Source organism: Corticium candelabrum, chromosome 16 (assembly GCF_963422355.1).
Source record: "Corticium candelabrum chromosome 16, ooCorCand1.1, whole genome shotgun sequence".
Classification (NCBI taxonomy): Eukaryota; Metazoa; Porifera; class Homoscleromorpha; order Homosclerophorida; family Plakinidae; genus Corticium; species Corticium candelabrum.
The window spans coordinates 434,183-444,182 of record NC_085100.1 but is presented as its reverse complement, the minus strand read 5'-3'; the positions used below and the strand labels follow the sequence as shown (position 1 = coordinate 444,182).

Sequence of the window (10,000 nt, the reverse complement as noted above, 5' to 3'; positions counted from 1 at the left end):
ATTGTATGGAATTTGGACAAACAGTTTGGGTCTTATTTCTGATGGATTTCATATGATGTTTGACTGTACGGCACTTGTGGTTGGTTTGTTTGCTGCCATTGTAGCTCGTTGGAAGTCAACGCGAATGTTTTCCTATGGGTAAGGAAGTTGTAGAGTCAATACTATTGGAGAGATGAACAGACAGACAGACAGACAGACAGACAGACAGACAGACAGACAAACAACACACAGACAAACAGACAGACAAACGACAGACAGACAGACAGAGACAGACAGACAGGGACAGACAGATAAACAGAGAGACAGGCAGACAGACAAACGACAGACAGACAGACAGAGACAGACAGACAGGGACAAACAGATAAACAGAGAGACAGGCAGACAGACAAACGACTGACAAACAGACAGACAGACAAATGACAGATAGACAGAGTGCCGTGTGAGATTGGGTCTGCCTATCACCATTTCAAAATGGGTAGAGTCTTGTAATTGCAATGCACCACTAGACGACTGTGGATACCACTTACTTACCTGCAAGACAGGGGAGGCCCTATTTGGTCCCATGAGTCTATTGCTGGAGTGTGGTCGGAGTGCCTTAGAAGTCTACGAATTCATCATTGTTGTGAGCCTAGAAACAGGTATACTAACTCTGAATGTAGACCTGACATTATCATGTTTGATGCTGAATCGGGTTCTAATCTTGACCTTGACATCTCGTTGGCACACCCTTGGAGCTCAGATGTTTTCCCAAGCTCTGCTGAGGCAACAGGGGTTGCAGCTAATTGAAGAGAAACCAGAAAGATGGCCAAGTACAAACAACACGAACTGCCTGGAGGCTCAGTAGTCAAAGTTGTTCCACTGGCTATGGAACATTTTGGATCATGGGGAGGAGAAGCAAGAAAATTTTTGCAGAAACTGGCAGCTTTTTCATCAGATGAAGCAGGAAGACCTAATGTTGTGGAATTTTTAGACTTTTGGAGGAAAAGATTCTCTGTACAATTACAGAAGTGTAATGTTCAAGTTATATCTAAGAAGCTTAGCATGTTGTGCAGTGGGTCTGAGAGGCTTGACTCTCTCAGCACCCAATTTTTTCCTCATTAGTCTTAGTTATATATAAGGGTTTTAGTTTGCTGTAATGGTAGCTTTCAATGAACATTAGTCTAGTTGTATTACTGTAGTTCTTTGCAGAATTGTATCATAGTTTGATGCAAGAAATAAATGACAGACAGACAGACAGACATATAGACAGACAGACAGACAGACAGACAGACAGACAGACAGACAGACAACAGACAGACATCCTGCTCAACAACACATAAAGCGAAAACCACAACACACAGTTTTCTTCATATCATTACTAACCGATTGCATTGCTACATCAGATATGGCAGAGTTGAAGTACTTTCTGGATTCGCCAATGGCGTCTTCCTCATCGTCATCGCTGCTGCCGTTTTCTTGGAGGGAATATCTCGGCTGTTTGACCCTCCGACAGTCAAAACCGAGCGACTCCTGTTTGTGTCCGTTGCTGGATTTGTAGTGAATCTACTTGGAATATTTGCCTTCAGACATGCACACTCACACGGTAGTTCCGGTCACTCGCACACACAGAGTCAACACGGCCATTCACATGGACATGGACACTCACATGGTCATGGACACTCACATGGACACGGACACTCACATGGCCGTGGAACGACAAAGAAAGAGTCGCAATCGTGTTCCGGACATGGACACAATGCGAACATGCAAGGTTGATTGATTTGTGTTACGACGTTGTGATGGTGTTAAATGTTTTTGCATTATTTCTGTGTTGCTCTCGTGTGTGTTAGTTGTGTAACACTATAGGTCACCTTGTGGGTTTGTATGTAGTGATAGTGAGGTGGCAGTGGGTATGAGGATACCAGGGGCAATAGGAGATCTACGTATATACTGGGATATCAAGTGCCTTGCCATGCCAGCAATGAATTAGTAATTACGATTAATTAGTAATAAGTTAGTAATTAGTATTGATTAGTAATTAATTAGCAATATATTTATTTATTAATAATTAATTAATTTGATTGAAATAAGTAATAATTAATTAGTAATTGATTAGTAATTGATTAGTAATTAATTAGCAATATATTTATTTATTAGTAAATAATTAATTTGATTGAAATAAGTAATAATTAATTAGCTATTAATTAGTAATTGATTAGTAATTAATTAACAACATATTTATTTATTTATTAGAAAATAATTAATTAGATTGAAATAATTAAGTAATTAGTAATTGATTAGTAATTAGTCATTAAGTGTCTTTGATTGTTTCTAGAGATGTGTGTGTGTGTGTATGTGAGTGTACATCCATACGTATGTCCATATTGTGTGTCTGTGTGTCGTTTCATGTGTTTGTGGTGTGTGTGCATGTGTGTGTGTGTGTGTCACTGTGTGTGTGTGTGTGCATGTGTATGTCCATGTGTGTGTGTCACTGTGTGTGTATGTGTGTGTCCATGTGTGTGTATGTGTGTGTATGTGTGCGTCCATGTGTGTGTATGTGTGTGTCCATGTGTGTGTATGTGTGCATGCGTGCATGTGTGTGTGCGTGCATGTGTGTGTGTGTGTGTGTGTGTGTGTGTGTGTGTGTGTGTGTGTGTGTGTGTGTGTGTGTGTGTCCATGTCACAATGTGCTTGATCGTGTTTGTATTCGTTTGTTGTGACTCTCCATACACACATGCGCGCACACATTTCTATTAGTGAAATTCGTCACTCACCCACACATCTACACTCATCCTACGTTGTGCTTGACCATTTAGGTGTGTTCCTTCACGTTTTGGCTGACACACTGGGTAGTGTTGGCGTCATCGTCTCATCAATATTGATTGAACAGTTTGGTTGGCACATTGCTGATCCGATCTGCTCGGTGTTCATCTCAGTGCTGATTTTTCTGAGTGTTATTCCATTGCTGAAGAACTCGTTGCATGTTCTGGTGCAGTCCACACCTCCGGAGATTCAGCATCTTCTGTCTGATATGATTTCTAAGGTAGGAATGTGTGGAGATTATGGCTAGAGTAGATGTAGGTGTATGTGAGTGCATGTTAACAGTGTGTGCAGACAGACAAATAGACAGACGGACGGATGGGCGGACAGACAGACAGATAGACAGATGGATGGACAGACAAATAGACAGACAGACAGACAGGTGGATGGATGGATGGACGGACAGACAGACAGACAGACAGATAGATGGATGACAGACAAATAGACAGACAGACAGGTGGATGGATGGATGGATGGACAAACAGACAGGTGGATGGATGGACAAACAGACAGACAGACAGACAGATGGATAGACAGACAAATAGACAGACAGACAGGTGGATGGATGGATGGACAAACAGACAGATAGACAGACAAACAGACGACGGGCAGCCAGACAGATAGATGGATGGACAGACAAGTAGACAGACAGATGGACAGACGGACGAGGGGGGGACAGACAGACAGACAGAGACAGCATGGTGAGGGTTGCATCTCTGCTGTGTAGCTGTATTGTTTCTTTAGGTGAAGTCAGTTGACGGTGTGCTGAGTTGCAACAATCTTCACATTTGGAGACATTCTTCAATCGTAGTGTGCGGCACCATTCATATTCAAGCCGACGAAGCAGCCAACGAACAGAGAATTGCACACCAGGTATTTACCTGAGACGTCTCTTGTCTGTGTGTCTGTCTGTCTGTCTATGTGTTCGTCCATTATGATAACAATATCATTTCTCATTTCTCTCTATTTCAGGTGATATCTCTATTAAAAGATCACGGTGTAACTAACCGTGCTGTTCAAGTAGAGAAAGAATCATTTTTCCGTCAAGTGTCTCCCATGCTCTACAGCAGATACCAATACTCAACAGAACCCGCCCTATCACCACACATATACGTCGATTTTGGACCACATGCAGGAGAGATTAGCGCGCTTTAACACGTACCTATTTGTAACTTTAATGTATTGGAAATCTCTATTTAACTTCATACATTTAAGCAATCAAAACAACCAAACGTTGAGTGTCAACTACGTGCTTGTGCTTTCCACCTTCACTTCAACAGCTGCTACTCGTTTGCTATTAGGTGTGTCTGTCTGTGATGGTCGTTTACAGCCTGACATTGACTGGGACTTTCCGTCGTCTTTGAGGCTATTGGGTAATGTGGGAGGGTTTGGTATTGGTATACATAGTCTCTTCATGACACCTCTCATCACCTCGTCTACGTAACCATTGATGCAGAGAAACGCCTTTTTGTCCTGCAAATGCGGACAAGTTAGCATAGGATGATGAAAAGTGTGGGGAGAGACTGACATGCTTTGTTGGTTGTAAGTTGCAAATGATCAGTTTGCCATTTTTCTTCAACGTTTGTAAGGGAAGACCAGAAGCAGGCATCATTTGGAGACTCGTGCCAAGACATAATGATACATCAGCTTGTCTACGTTAGAAAATAGATTAGTGGGTATGAATCTGACAGATGGGGGATGAACAGACAGACAGACAGACAGACAGACAGACAGACAGACAGACAGACAGACAGACAGAGACAAACAGAAACGGTCAACAGATAGACACACAGACGGACAGATGAACAGACAAATTGACATACAGACAAAGTCATACTACAGCTACTAATTCAGAGTTACACTGTACTTTGAATGATATTCTGCTTGCTTGAGATGGTTCTGTGGTAATTCATCCTCCCAGTCTAAGACGGTGTCCCTGAGTTGGCCTCTGATACAAACCAAGCAGTCATACATTTTTCATTGAGCTTGCACACACTGTCAAAACAGCATCATCCCTGGTGAAGCCTAACCCACCAATGAACTGCTTTCCATCATGTGCTGTTTGCACATCAATCAGTCAACCAGTCACTGTCTGTTTGTCTGTCCATCCGTCTGTCTGTCTGTTCGTCTGTGTGTGTGTCTGTCCGTCTGTCCATCTGTCTGTCTGTCAGTCCATCTGTCTGTCTGTCTGTCTGTCTGTGTGTCTTTCAGCCACCTTCCCACTAACTTCCAATCTGTTCGTGCATCACACATCTCTATACATCATCCTACCTGCATCTACCTCGACGTCCACCTCCTTCACATTTATTTCCCGTCAATTTCAAACCAACAGTTGGCGTCGGCTCCTTCCTCACATACTCCCTACAAAGTCCACAACTCAATAGCAAATCTATTAGCCTGTCACACACCTCCCACCTCCCACACGTTTCACAACGTTCAACAAACACGTTGCCATGCAACTCTGAAAATTTGTTCCTCGGAAGTCCAGACCGCAGATGCAAACCGTCAATATTCTGAGTCACTACATACTTCAATATTCCTTCCCTCTCTAGAGCTACCATAGCCATGTGTGTAGGAGTAGGTCTAGCGTCGGAAAAGCTCACATCCGTCTGAGGAGCGACGCCTTTCTTCTCGAGTGTCCATACCCCTTTGGGGCCCCGAAAGTCAGGAATTCCTGCTGTTGTACTAACGCCAGCTCCTGTGTGGACGACGAGATGTTGACAGTTTCCTACTATTTCAGCCAAAATGTCCATTTTCCGGGACAATTCCTCGTCGCTGTCAAACACCTGAATCAGATGACGTCATAAAGACGAACGACCAATGGGAAGGAAGATTCTCAGAGAAAACGAAACGTGAAACGATACCTCGGGGACGCCACATTTGCCCTTGTTCTCGTACGGAGAAAGACTGGCTGCGTAGTTCACCGACATTGTGTCGAGAAAGTCGAGGCGAGTAGACCTACAGACTACGCATGCTCAGTGATTGAGTAAACGGTTTGTTATTTGGTATAGTGAATGGATGAGCAAGGGTTAGGTGAGTCATCTAGCATTGAATTTCTAGTAGCAGCGGTTGTATGGAGCGTATCCGTGTACCAGGAGAGTCTCCTGCCTCTGAGCACAATCTCAGCCCCGAACCGTCCTCGGAGAAGAAAAAATCAAAGAAGAGAAACCCATTCAAACGACTAGCCGGCCTATCCTCCTCTTTCAAGAAGCATTCATCGAAGGCGGGATTGAAACATCAATTCTCTGATGGCCGTTGCTCTGGTGACGACCTGCAGCCACTGCGCGAATCCCCAGGGACGACCAGACGGATGCTGCGCGAAGCGAAAGCCAAGTCGTTGGACTTTGGCCTGGACGAGCCTGACTTATCTCGAGAGACGAGGTCTCAATCAGCAGACGGTGTAGAACATCTCGGAATGAATGGAGACGATGATGAAATGATGAGCAGAGAAGTCAGTCCGACGTTGCTTGATGCGGACGCACAACGTGTAGAGGACAAACGGGCAGAGAGCGAAGATCATACCTCGGTCAGACAACAACATGCCGAGCCATTTGTTGTATAAAACCCGACGTGTGTGTGTGTGTGTGTGTGTGTGTGTGTGTGTGTGTGTGTGTGTGTGTGTGTTTGTTTGTCTATGTGTGTGTGTTTGTGCCCAGATTGATGGTGGAGATCGACATTCTCGAGCACAGACTCCACAGATTAGAGTAACTGCACCTGAAGCTGAAACAACGGAGGCAAAGAATGTGCAACTTCCTGTACCCGGAATGAAATACAAACTATTGATTCATCTCATTAGCGGCACTGATCTTGCTATACGAGATAAAAGTGGTGAGTTTTATTGCGTGTGCTAGTCTGTACATGGACAAAGGAAAACAAAGTACGCAAACCACATCCGTTGAGGGTGCAAAGTACACTTGGTGGAAGTGTAGGAAGGGTCACGTGAATTGGTTATGTCTAGGTAGTGTAGTAGAGTATCCACATCTGTGACCGTTTCATTTACTCTCTTGTTTACTACTCTCTACTTTCCTTGTTAATTAACTAAGCACCTGACGCAGCACCTGCTGCTTTTTGTACTGAATGTGTTGATATGTTGATGTTCAGTGGTAAAGTTAGTTAGTGACTCTAGCTGTCAGGGTTTCTGTTAATTAATTAATTCATTTTCTGTCATTTTGTCATTGCTTGTGTAATATCATTAGACGAACATCTAGAGCAACAGCAACAACACGCAACTATGCAGCAGCCATACTAAGACTTACTACTCTAGTCATTAACCTGTTGATGACATGTGCTTCATTGATGTATCATCATTTGTCATCGTTAGATATAGAACACTAGACAGCAAAACACAAATCAACTGCACAAATCAATTCAAAAGTCAAAGAACAACCGAATGCAAAAGCGTGTACGTGTACTCTAAGAATAGTCATTGCTACATAGCAGGAGGCCCCACCTTATTTAGCGGGGACTTACCAGATGTGTAGCTTGATATCAGCATTTAGATGAGATAGGGAGGTGAGTGAGTGGAGATGCTTGTGTCTTGTAGACCATCTGATCAACATAGGTACATATGACTTTGTCATTCTGTCGAGTGATGAAGTTTGAGAGACAGCTGGTGCCTTTCGAATGGCACTACATATCTCAGCTGTTTGATATCAACCTATCTTATAATGTTAATTATTTATGATCTTATCCGTCTTTATTATTTGTAGATCTTGGCACCAAAATATCATTTTTCTAGGATATTAGAGATAGGCAGTCAAATGGAAGCATCACTAAGTAATGACTTTATATTATTTCCTAGAGGTGACAGGAAGGGTGACTGTATTCTTGGTTTTTTTCAGGGCGTGGATTGTTTGCCTGTTTTGTCAGTTACTTTGTTGCTTGTCTTGGCTGAGTTACCTGTGTATGATCTTTTATTGGGTTACTGGATACTATATTATAACATTGTGTTCGTTGCTGTTAGCTTACCACCCTGATGTGGTGTGTGTGTGTGTGTGTGTTTGTCTGTCTGTTTGTATGTCTGTTTGTATGTCTATATGTCTGTCTGTTTATTTATTTGTTTGTCTGTCTGTCTGTTTGTTTGTTTGTCTGTTTGTTTGTCTGTCAGTCTGTCGGTCTGTTTGTTTGTCTGTTTGTTTGTCTGTCTGTCTGTTTGTTTGTCTGTCTGTTTGTTTGTCTGTTTGTTTGTCTGTCTGTCTGTTTGTTTATTTGTCTGTTTGTTTGTCTGTCTGTCTGTTTGTTTGTTTGTCTGTTTGCCTATCTGGTAGTCTGTCTGTCTGTCTGTCTGTCTGTTTGTTTGCCTGTCTGTCTGTTTATTTGTCTTCCGGTCTGTCTGTCTGTCTTTGTCTGTCTGTCTGTTTGCCTGTCTGTTTGTTTATTTGTCTGCCTGCCTGCCTGCCTGTCTGTTTGTCTGTTTATTTTGTCTGTGTCTTGTTATCTCTCACTGTATTTGTATGCATCATTTGCTAGGCACCAGTGACCCGTATGTGAAATTTCGTATTGGAAATCGTCGTTCAAAGAGTAACACCATCTTCAAGGATCTTAATCCTGTGTGGAACGAGCTGTTTGTCATGAAAGTTGATAATGTCAGCGATCAAATGAAAGTCAAAGTGTATGATTACGACTACGCACTGACTGACGACTTTATGGGCTATGCATTTGTTGATTTATCAAATCTTGCTCTTGGAGAGTAAGTTGCATCCATCTGTGTCTGTGTATGAGTTTGTCGATTGTTGTTAGGGAGTACCTCATAAGTTTTTACTTATTTTCTAAATGTAAAGTACTTCAGATAGTTCCTGACCCCCTACCTCCCCTCCTCTATTATAGAACTGGCAGTGGTAAAGAGTCTCGGCAAATAAAACATTTGCCAAACATCTGGAGACAGCAAATTCTCTATTGTTCTTTCTTCCACACCTACACTACAGTATCTGTTTAGTGAGAAAGTCCTGCATCAACGAATGAGAGCAGTCTTCTAACGAAGAGAAACAGTCAACTTGTATCTGGTCTCTTTCAGTCTCCACAATTTTCACCGACACTGCAGGCGTCGTTGATTGTAATGAACACACAACTCTAGAAGAAGCTAGAACAGTGAAATGTTTCCCAGCTAACTTATGGCCTTTCGAGACTACTAGTAGTGACGATGCAGTGGAAATGACTTCTCTTGAGCAGCTCCCTTGCCACTAGACCTCCACTGCATGACCCTTGACTTCGCTCAGTGGAACATTTGCAGAGCACATCGCAAAAGCATTAACAATGTCTTCATACTTATTCCTCGGAGTGCTGTAGATAAGCTTTATACGAGAAACGGCTAGGCTTTCTAAAGAGGTTCAACTGGCAGGACATTGTTATTGCAAACTGCAAGAACACAATGTTAGCATGGGAACATAGCACTTACTAAGAAAACACTTCTTTGATTATGAGAAAGTTTCACACTCTGCACATTACTAGAACACTCTAGCTGTGAATTCTGTGAGAGTGAGAAGAACCATAGACTATAAATACGTCAAATAGACAGCAAAGTTAAAATTAATTTGATACTCTATTTTGTACTTTTCAATTCGAAAGTCCTTCTGACCCTTACCTACCTTTCAAAATACCTTATGTTTAGAAAATATGTATGAACTTATGAGATGCTCCCTTAGTTTGTCTGTGTGTGTTTGTCTTTTTGTTTATTTATTTGCCTTTGTGTGTCTGTTTGTTTGTTTGTTTATGTGTTTATTTCTTTGTTTATTTCTTTGTTTATTTGTTTGTTTATTTGTTTGTTTATTTGTCTGTTTATTTCTTTATTTGTGTGTTTATTTCTTCATTTATTTGTTTGACAATTTGTTTACTTGTTGTCTAATCTCTCATCACCAAGTATTCTTTCTTTCCAGATCACATGTGCAAACCATCTACCTTGAAGACGAAGAGAGTGAAGACGAAAACTTGGGCTTCTTAACATTAAGATTAAAACTTGCAAGTAGAACACACGAATTTGATCTCGACGAGGAACAAAACGTATCGATAGTAGAAAGATCACCAACACCTGTAGAACGGCCAGCAAAAGCATCTCAAGTTACTCACAAGGTGAGACAAACACGATACATACAGATATTTGCATTTGTGTAACAGCTGAAGCAACGAATGTTTCATGTTTGTCGTTTTGTGCTAGAGTCATTGCACTATTCGACGCTGTCGCTCGAAAGGATCGATGAGGAAGGCA

At 42.1% G+C, this 10,000-nt stretch overlaps 3 protein-coding genes and 1 long non-coding RNA gene across 6 annotated transcripts in view; 2 read left to right on the top strand and 2 right to left on the bottom strand.

Moving 5' to 3' along the window:
* Positions 1–3,954, top strand: part of LOC134192029 (proton-coupled zinc antiporter SLC30A5-like) — an 8,638-nt gene extending 4,684 nt beyond the window's left edge. Inside the window, exons 12-16 of the mRNA XM_062660701.1 lie at positions 1–138; positions 1,383–1,750; positions 2,796–3,022; positions 3,544–3,672; positions 3,772–3,954. The exon at positions 1–138 is cut by the window's left edge and continues 20 nt beyond it. Of these exons, the coding sequence (XP_062516685.1) occupies positions 1–138; positions 1,383–1,750; positions 2,796–3,022; positions 3,544–3,672; positions 3,772–3,954 (1,045 nt within the window). The remainder of the gene's footprint in view (positions 139–1,382; positions 1,751–2,795; positions 3,023–3,543; positions 3,673–3,771) is intronic.
* On the bottom strand, positions 3,949–5,781 carry LOC134192030 (NAD-dependent protein deacylase sirtuin-6-like). The gene is made up of 6 exons (XM_062660702.1): positions 5,664–5,781; positions 5,215–5,585; positions 5,071–5,160; positions 4,667–4,747; positions 4,328–4,451; positions 3,949–4,272 (listed from the first exon to the last, which is right to left on the bottom strand). The coding sequence occupies exons 1-6, from the start codon at positions 5,727–5,729 to the stop codon at positions 4,045–4,047; spliced, it is 960 nt and encodes a 319-aa protein (XP_062516686.1). The 5' UTR covers positions 5,730–5,781; the 3' UTR covers positions 3,949–4,044.
* The window catches only part of LOC134192027 (multiple C2 and transmembrane domain-containing protein 1-like), a 16,428-nt gene continuing 12,100 nt past the window's right edge, over positions 5,673–10,000 (top strand). The window contains exons 1-7 of one of the 3 annotated variants that reach the window (XM_062660700.1): positions 5,673–5,747; positions 5,811–5,832; positions 5,895–6,325; positions 6,456–6,627; positions 8,269–8,488; positions 9,672–9,864; positions 9,950–10,000. The exon at positions 9,950–10,000 is cut by the window's right edge and continues 109 nt beyond it. In XM_062660700.1, coding sequence (XP_062516684.1) covers positions 5,814–5,832; positions 5,895–6,325; positions 6,456–6,627; positions 8,269–8,488; positions 9,672–9,864; positions 9,950–10,000 — 1,086 coding nt within the window. In that variant the 5' untranslated portion in view covers positions 5,673–5,747; positions 5,811–5,813. The other 2 variants (XM_062660699.1, XM_062660698.1) reach the window with 2 other exon arrangements.
* Positions 6,474–8,224, bottom strand: LOC134192033 (uncharacterized). The gene is made up of 2 exons (XR_009971878.1): positions 7,072–8,224; positions 6,474–7,003 (listed from the first exon to the last, which is right to left on the bottom strand). It is a non-coding gene; the product is annotated as an uncharacterized LOC134192033 (long non-coding RNA).